Source organism: Rhagoletis zephyria, unplaced genomic scaffold (assembly GCF_001687245.7).
Source record: "Rhagoletis zephyria isolate East Lansing unplaced genomic scaffold, Rhagoletis_zephyria_1.1 Rzeph_scaffold_08156, whole genome shotgun sequence".
Classification (NCBI taxonomy): Eukaryota; Metazoa; Arthropoda; class Insecta; order Diptera; family Tephritidae; genus Rhagoletis; species Rhagoletis zephyria.
In genome coordinates, this window is record NW_016165236.1 from 11,956 (window position 1) to 20,589 (window position 8,634).

Genomic DNA, 8,634 nt, shown 5'->3' on the forward strand with positions numbered 1-8,634 from the left:
AAAAAATTGTTTAAATTTACGCATATTAAGAAAGGTAACCAGTTTCCTCTCCTAATGTGTGCAAATTTACACTCTGTGTAATAAAATTAAACAGTGGCTGTTTACGTTTGCATATCAAATTTGTCGCGTAGAGCAAAATTACACATAAAATGTTTAAAACTTTTTACAGGGTATCATACCTTTGTAAACAATTATTGACGGTAACAGGTTTTTTTTTGCATCTTCAATGATCCCTAGTAAAATTTCTCACTTAACAGTTGTGCAGAACATTTTAACCCTTTAACTGCAATTTTAAGAGAACTTGCATGGAACTTTTATGGGGTGGAACAAAACTTTGAATTTGGCCACCACATATGGATGCTGCCGAAACAAAGTTTTCGACTTTGCTTATGCAGGTTTTCGTTGCGCGTTCTATTCAATAATAGCCCGTACAAAACTCTACTCCACTCTCTACCAAGAGAAATTATATCTAAGGCACCGTTTCTTGTCAACTCTGCAGGTATGCAGTGCCCCAGAGTAACCTGATCCGAACGGTTGCCCTTTTGTTTAAACAAAAATGTCTTCCACGGTTGCTGCAGGCAAAGTCGGGAGATAAGTAGTTAGAAAAAGAAGTAAAGGCCGCATAAAAACCTAACTGTGTAGCATAATTTCTTCGTTTGGCCATATACCTTTAGAATTAATTGTTCCTGATATGTAAACTATAACAAATCTTCATTTTACATCCGCAAGTTTATATATGCGTTTCTTTTTGGCTGTTGATGCTTTCGACAAGGTACGTGTATTTTGCATTGAATTTCTGGTCAGATCTAGCTTGGAGGTAAATCAGGTTCGACACATAGTGTACTGTTTGAACGCCCTTAGCGAATTAATCAGTTTTAGTGCTTTCGATATAAGCAATATTTTGAAATGAATGGGTTGGAAAGCTTATGAAATTCTTTTTCAAGGAAGAATATTGCTATTGAGCCACAGTAATTTTTTTGACTTTGCAAAATAGGTCCAAAATAATGTTCTTCGCAGGAAACGTGGATAAACTATCGGTATTCTTAAAACAAATTGTATGTCCTATTATTGATACTAATCTTATAGATTATGATAAGAAGAACACGATCCCAATGTTTCACAATCCAAAAACAAAATTTAACTATCAATTTGATAAAAGGATGGTGTCCTGTTATGTTTTTTCACACTTTTTTATGATTGTCTTGCATTTGTGCACCCTTGCCACGATTTTATATACCTTAAGGAGCAAACACATGCTAGCGCTATTCAAGATCTTTAATTTCAGCTACATTAGGCTCTCTGAGAGCCAAGTTTAACTGTTTTAAAGTTAAACCTTGAAATTGCGTTCACAAGATGTTTCCTTTGAGATGATTATTTTGAAAGTGGCATAAGTCACTTTATACCGCTTGTGCTTGTATGACTGGTTACATGTAACCGAATTTATCTGTAAATGGTTCCATCGTCACAAACTAATAACAAAACCGTTTACCTTTCGTTGATGAAGATGAACGAATAGCCGCCGTGTTGAGATACATATAACGGGTAATTTAAGCACAAGAGGTGTGAAATGACTTATGCGACTTTCAAAATAAACGGCATATGAATGTGCAATATATACGTACTAGGGTGTCCGATTATTCACCTTTTTTCCAAAACCAGTTTTCGACAACAGCAAACCTTCGAGTGTACATCTGCCATAAAAAAGGAGTAAAAGTGTAGATATCTCAATTTGTGTCACAATACCAAGAAGCGGAGCACGAATTGTGTAAACCAGCTTGGTAAAACTGAGTCAATCAATATCTGAAAAAACTCCGAATATACGAATAGTGTATAGATATGCGAATAGTATGCGGTTGTTCGAGTATCCCAATGGTGTTCGAGTATCCCAATGGTGTATAGACATCCTTATATTTATAGTATCCATATATCCCGATAACAAAATGAACGAATATTAATCGGTTAACCGGATATCCGAATAGTGTGTTTAAATTAGAAAATTACAATAGAGTATAAGAATAGTTTAACGGATATTAACCGGATATTCGGAAAACAAAATAAACGAATATTGATTGGATATCCGGAATACATAATTACGAATATTAACCAGAAATTCGTACTATTCGGATTTTATCCGTAGACACAAATACTCGAACCTGTATCCGGATATCCGAATATATAGATAATTTCAGCAATTAATGAGTGGCTACAATCTGAACGCAGTAAGTACTAAGTACCTGTCGCGCCACATACAGGGCAGGTTCTTCGGCTACCCTTTCAACTTTCACGACCAACTGCGATTTCACCTGCACAAAGTGGGTGTGATCACAGAATCTTATTGTTTTCCAGTGTTTTTATATATTGTTCTGTATATATCTTTGGGAAATGCAATTAAAGGTAAATCACTTAGATTTATTTTTTGCATAAATAACGTGTTTTTCCCAAGTTAAATTTTTTTTATCAATTTCTTTCATAATGCATGCAGTATAGGGTTAAGCAAATTTTATAGCAATTACGTTGAACCCAACTTAAATCAATTCAGCTATAATTCCTTTCATAGAAAATTTTTGTTAATAGATAAACATAAATTCGAAAATTTAAAATCTTATAAATATTGCTATTATAATTACTTTCTTATAAAAATTGCCAAAAATCAACCGAAGCTGCTGAAACGCTTTACTGGCAAATAACAACAAATTTATGACACAAGAAGCATTTTTATAAAATTTATTTACATATGCATACATACAACTCAAACTCGCAGTGTGTTCATTGCTTTGAAGCCAAATTAACATAAGGTGAAAGCAGCAAAATTTTAGCAAAGGTGTGTGTACGCGCAACGCAATTATTAACGTAAGCACTACGTGGGAAGGAAGCGAACTGCATTTGGCGTTGCACTGAAACAAAGTTTGAACCGAAATAATAAAATCCAAAAAAGCTTGCGTAAAAGGTATTTTGCATTTATTGCTGATATTTTATTTTGTTGTTTTTTTTTTCAAATGAGTAAATAATTGCTTTCATAGAGTGTAAAGTGCTTTGAAAAAATTAACGCTAAATCATTTTTGGTTTTTTTTTGTTTAATTCTGAGTGGGTACTTCTCATAGTATGTATAATCCAATTCCGCCTCCACATCTTGTTGCTGTTGTTTCTGCATTTGTTGTTGTTGCAGTTGTTGTAAGATCTTCAATTGAAATTCCAATTGCTCCTTCTCCTTATCTTTCTTACCGCTCGTATTTTTGCTCCGTGGCCGATTCATCATCGGATCTTCCATTTGGCGCGATGCCTGCGCGCGTACCTGTGGCGGCGGCCCAGGCGTCTTCTTCTTCTCTTTCTTTTTCTTCTTCTGCTCAAAGAGTGCCGCATTCGCTGAAGCAACAGTCGCTTCACGCTCCATCTGTTGCTGCTTCTTCTTCGCCAAGGCAGCGGTTTGAAAATGCACCAACGGTGAGCTCCGTCGGCGTACAGCGGCAGCATGTGGCCCCAAGCAGCGATGATCGGGTGTGCTAACGCCAAAAAGGCGGCGTATGCGACGCTTATTGATGAAACCCAGACCCGAGCTGAAGGTGGAGCTAGCGCCGCCTTCGCTGCCGGCGACCATTTGACTAAAATTGCTGTCCAAGTCGCAGGAGCCGCTGCCGCTGTTCAGCGTGGCGCCACCAATGGTGCCAGCCGAATCAGCGCCGCAGGGAAATAGATATGTATTAAGTGTGCTCAAGGTGGAGGAGGTGAACTGGCGCGTTAGTTCAAAGCCACCAAATGTGCCGGCAGCGGTGCTGCTGCCGTTTGTGAAATGCCAATCGAAGCCGGGCGGTCCGACGCCGGTGGTGGTGATTTGTGGCGGTAGCTGCGTCTGTGACGCTGAGTGCGCGTGCGAGTGGGAGGATGTCGGTGGCAGAGCGACCGCTGTCGAACCGGTGGCGGTGGTGCGTTGCGAGGTACTCGTGTTGCTGTTATTCGTGTTTGAGTGTGTGTTGCTGCTGCTGCTGTTGACATTGTTGTTATTCATGGTGGTGGTAGCTTTGTTGTTGTTGGCTTGTTGTACGCGCCCTGTAGCGCCGCCTGTCGTTTGCATATCGTACGAGTGCGGATTTACATAAATGTGATTGTTGTTGTTGTTGTACATGTGCTGGCCACTGCTGGTGGTTGCGCTTACGCTGAGCCTATTATTCTTGTTGTTGCCCGCGCCGCCGGTGCTGCTGGTGTTGTTGTTGTTGGTGAGATTCATATGCAAATTCACCTGATTGATATAGTGCGCGATGCTGGCGTGTTGAGTTCGGGCGGCATCGCTTCCGCCGCCACCAACCAAGTTGTTGTTATTATTGTTGTTCTGCAAATCCTGCGATTGCAAATGGCGACTGCCGCGCGGTGCAATTATGGCCACGGCAGGCACGCCCAAACGGTGTAGCGGTTGCTGCTGCTGCTGTTGTTGTGCAGGCGGTGGGCGCGGCGGCATAATTGGCGCAATTGGCAGTGGGGGCAGCTGTGGTGGATCGCGTTCGCGCCGCAAATGCAAGGCAGCAGCAGCACCAAGTACATGCGGCGGTGGCTCTGACTGTTGCTGTTCCTGCTGCTGTGCTTGTTGACCCCGGCGCTGCGGACTGTTGTTAGCGCTATCGGTTTGCTGTTGGTGTTGCGGTGGTGGTCGTTGTGGCGCGTCGTTGTTGCCATTGTTGCTTGCCGTCGACGAGCCTCCGCCGCCACAGCAATCGCACGCGCCAGTCCCGTGGCAGCCCATGGCGATTGAGTTGCTGCCGACTTCTGTGAGTGTGTGAAATTATTTAAGAGCGAGAGTGTGGTGAAGTTTTGCAATTCTGTGCGTTAAAATTTCAGTTTTGATATTTTTAAATTGATATTGCTTATTGGATTGCGAGCACTTAAACGAATAACTTATTTGTTCTTATTGAAAGATTGCGTTTTGAGAATTCGTAAAGGATTTTTTGTTGCTGATTGTTTTACAGTGCAGTTAGCTTTGAAACCGTTTTGTAAAATATTATTTTTAAGCTTTAAGTTGATTATTTGCGTTGTTTTACTTATTTGACTTTCCTTTCTGAAGCATAAATTTTTATGTTTTGTGCATTTCAAGAACTCACCACTGTGGTAAGTATGTTTGTGAGCATCGCTAGTTTATGCAGAAGTTAATTTATAACCAGTTGAGTGCGTTTTGTATTTTATAAATTGCGTAGGCATTATTAGTATACACTTTTCATATTGTAGTGTGGTGAGTTTCTACTTTTATTTTAAAACAGTGGTATTTAAATGAAGGTACAACTGAATATTGCTTTTGTACCAAACTGTTTGCTGATACGTATTAACTATTACTTGGTCATGAATTTTTCAATAATTTTCATATTAACACCAGTGCCACAAAATTATTCGGAAATTTGGTTTACACATTTTTTCTTTTCTGTATCATAAAATAACGTATTTCACCACAGAACTTTTTAAGCTTCATTATTTCTACAACGGTTGTTTCTCACGTTTTAGCACAAGCGCTGAATTTTATTTATTTTTTTGCCTCGAGCTATTGTTGTGTGTACTTATGTATGGTTATCAAGTAGTGCTTTAAGTTCTGTGTAACAATTGGTTTGGCAGATTGCTTTTCTTAGATAATTTATCAGTGCATTTTTCGACGGTTAGTTAAATATCCTAAGATATGAAAATATATATTTCTTAACAGCAAAGCGGTGAGTTATTTCTCCTTTAATGCTGAAGAGTTTTCCTTGCGCGCTTATTTTCAAAAATGTCTTGCTATTGCAGATGCAAGCACAAGATTTGCTTTCCGCTATTTAAGTGTTTGCGTTTTTTTTACAAATTTTTACAATTACTTTTAATTTCGTGAAGTTTTGACGACTTATTAGCTGGTCCTCAAATTTAATAATTGTCTCTTGAGGAGCTTAGTTTACACCATACAAAATTTACAAAAATTTTTGCATGATCTGCAATTTTCCAAGTGTGGTGAATTCCTTCCAATGGTTTAAGTGGCTATGAATGTTTTTTTAAGCACTCAGAATGTAGTACACCATAAGTATGCACAATTTTTTACAAAAAAAGTTTTTCACCACGGTGTGGTGAGTTTCCAAAAATCTCGTTTTTAGTCGTTTTGAAACAACTGCAAAAACTTATCGTTTACTTTGTAGAGTTTTATAGTGATCTTACAATAAATGTGCTCCTAAAGTTCGTTAATGTATGTATGTGCACTAAAAATTTAAGCCTTTTATCCGAAATATCGTTGGCAGTTTACTTGTGATATATTGCTTAATTATTGCTAAGAGCTTTTATTAAAGCAATTCGAATTTTTGGCATTGCTTATGCTCTAATTCTTATTGGATTAGATGTAAATAAGCTGCGTGTTTATTTTGCCTTTTTTGCACTAACTTCTCTGTTTGATGTTTCTTTAAAAACTTGCTTTGCTTAAATTTTAGTAAAAGCTTATTTCATTAAGCATAAACTCTTCGAGGGTTATAAATTTGGTGTATTACTTTTATTTTTTACAAATACTTGTATTCATATAAGCCACTTAATATCACAGCGATTGCTCAATTTCCTAAAACGGCTAAGTGCGCACTACTAATTTATTTATTTTGTTTTGTTTTTTGTTTTTACACTTTCTTTCTACTTGCACTTCTTTTACGCCTCTTTAGTTTGAATAATATTTGCTTGAATTCTGCAGCAGTTGTAAGCATGTCATAGAAATGTCAAAATGTTCCCGATGCCGCGCCAGCATCCGTCTAACTAAGCTATTACTAAGCACTAAGCATTTTTTAGAGAGTTCAAAGTTAAGCATTGCGATTAGTAGAGATGATATTTTTTAAATAGTTTTTTCTTTTTTGCAATTAGATGCATTGATTTTGTTTTAACTTTAGCGTGACGGAGATCAGCACTCACACACTCACAGACGCGTATATATTTTTTCTCACTTGCATGGCAACTGACACAAGGTCAGAGTTTTTTAAATTCCGTTTTACAATGCATACTTTTAGGCGTTGTCACATGTTCTTGCAGTGGAGCTATTCGATTGCGAGCGTTTGCATTTTTGGAGCTGCTGCATTTTGTTTTTTATTTTCTTGCATGCACACAATGGCTGAGCGATTCGCACTATATACGTTGCATCACTGCAATTACTTTTTGTTGCTTACTTTTAGGTGCATAAGCAATGATATTTGCAGGTGAACTGGACACTATAGCTATCAAATTGCACATTAAGTGAAGTGATTTGAATTTTTTTTCTATATTTTGTATGACAATTTTTACACTGAGTTATGTACTTATTTGCTTATTTTTGTTATTTCTTCTTACTTAAACTTGCCATTCACCACCTCCAAATCACTTTTAGTTACTGTTACGCAGCTCGATACATTTGACTTCACTACAATTCACTTTGATTCTTTAAAATTCTCATTATTGCTTTCGGAATTTCGAATCCTTACGGCGCCAGCAATAGCTCACACACGCACACACACTCGCTCAAACGGTGAAAATTTAAATCGACTAGCTGTGCTAGTGACTGCTGTTGTTGAAGACATGCCAATAGCATGGTTTCACGGCTACGGTGACGGCTCACACATTTTCGCTTGGCACATCTCAGTTCAGCACAAATTTGGCCCAGCACAGCGCTCAGCGTAAGTTCACTTCATTCGTTTGGCTACAAACAACAAATAAAAATCACCAACTTCAATTCGCTTCGCGTAACCATTCTGTAAGCCTGCAAGCCAGTCAGCCAGCCACCGAGTCGACAAACCATGCCAACCAACTAGGCAACCAATCGAGCGAACGAGCATACACGGCTAGTTAGGCCGAAAAAAACAACAAAACAAAAACGGCGCCGACGACGACGACGACGACGACGACAATGGCGAGGAAGAGCGCAGCGCTGCTACTCACGTATCCTTTGCCACTTTTCTACTTCCACTTTTCAACAATTCAACTTCTATGTTTTTCCGTACTTTTATCCTTCACTATGCTCTGCGTTAACTTCCGTGGCTGGCGGCGTTGCTGCTACCGCCATCGGCAGATTGTACATACAAGTTGTGTTGCCATTTCCTGCCGCAGCGACGCTGACATTGTTCGTGAAAGTTGTTTTGTTGCACACAGCCGTTCGTGTCGCGTGTTTGAGCATTTGTGAGAGTCTGCTTATGCGTGCAGCTTGCCTGTTAGTGGGTTTTATTGGAGCGCCAAGTAATTCTGCTCAATTTTTTTTTTGCTCCCGCTCTCTTTCTGTTTCCCTCATATGTCACTTTGACAGTTGTCAAATTTGACGTTTCATACTACGCGCCAGAAATTCTAGCTTCCTTTTAAGTTGTCTTCACTTCCTTCATTTCGCTTCTTCTTTTCGATACGCATTCGTTATTTACTCGTATTACCACTCGACATTTTCGGTTTTGTATTTTATCGAGCGCTCTTTCACTCGACTCCCAACTTTTAAATGCTCTCACGTAATTTCTCTGCCTTTTTTATTTCTTCCAACTTCCGTACTTTAAAGGGCTAACTAACACAGGCAATTCCACATAAAAGAAGAAACCATGTAGGAGCGCAGGCGTTAAGGAGTACAGCTACTTTATGTAAGTCACCATCAAAGCGTGTTTACGGAAGTTGTGCCGCCGAGCATGTTAAAAGCAGAAATACGTAATATGTAACACA

General features: G+C 39.0%; 1 protein-coding gene across 1 annotated transcript; it reads right to left on the reverse strand.

The window, feature by feature from the left end:
• Positions 1 to 3,091: 3,091 nt before the first annotated feature.
• LOC108374809 (uncharacterized protein DDB_G0283357-like) lies at positions 3,092 to 4,732 on the reverse strand (the record flags this gene model as incomplete). The annotated part of the gene is made up of 1 exon (XM_017630835.1): positions 3,092 to 4,732. A coding segment is annotated over exon 1 (1,641 nt), but the record flags the coding sequence as incomplete, so codon positions are not given.
• Positions 4,733 to 8,634: the final 3,902 nt, after the last annotated feature.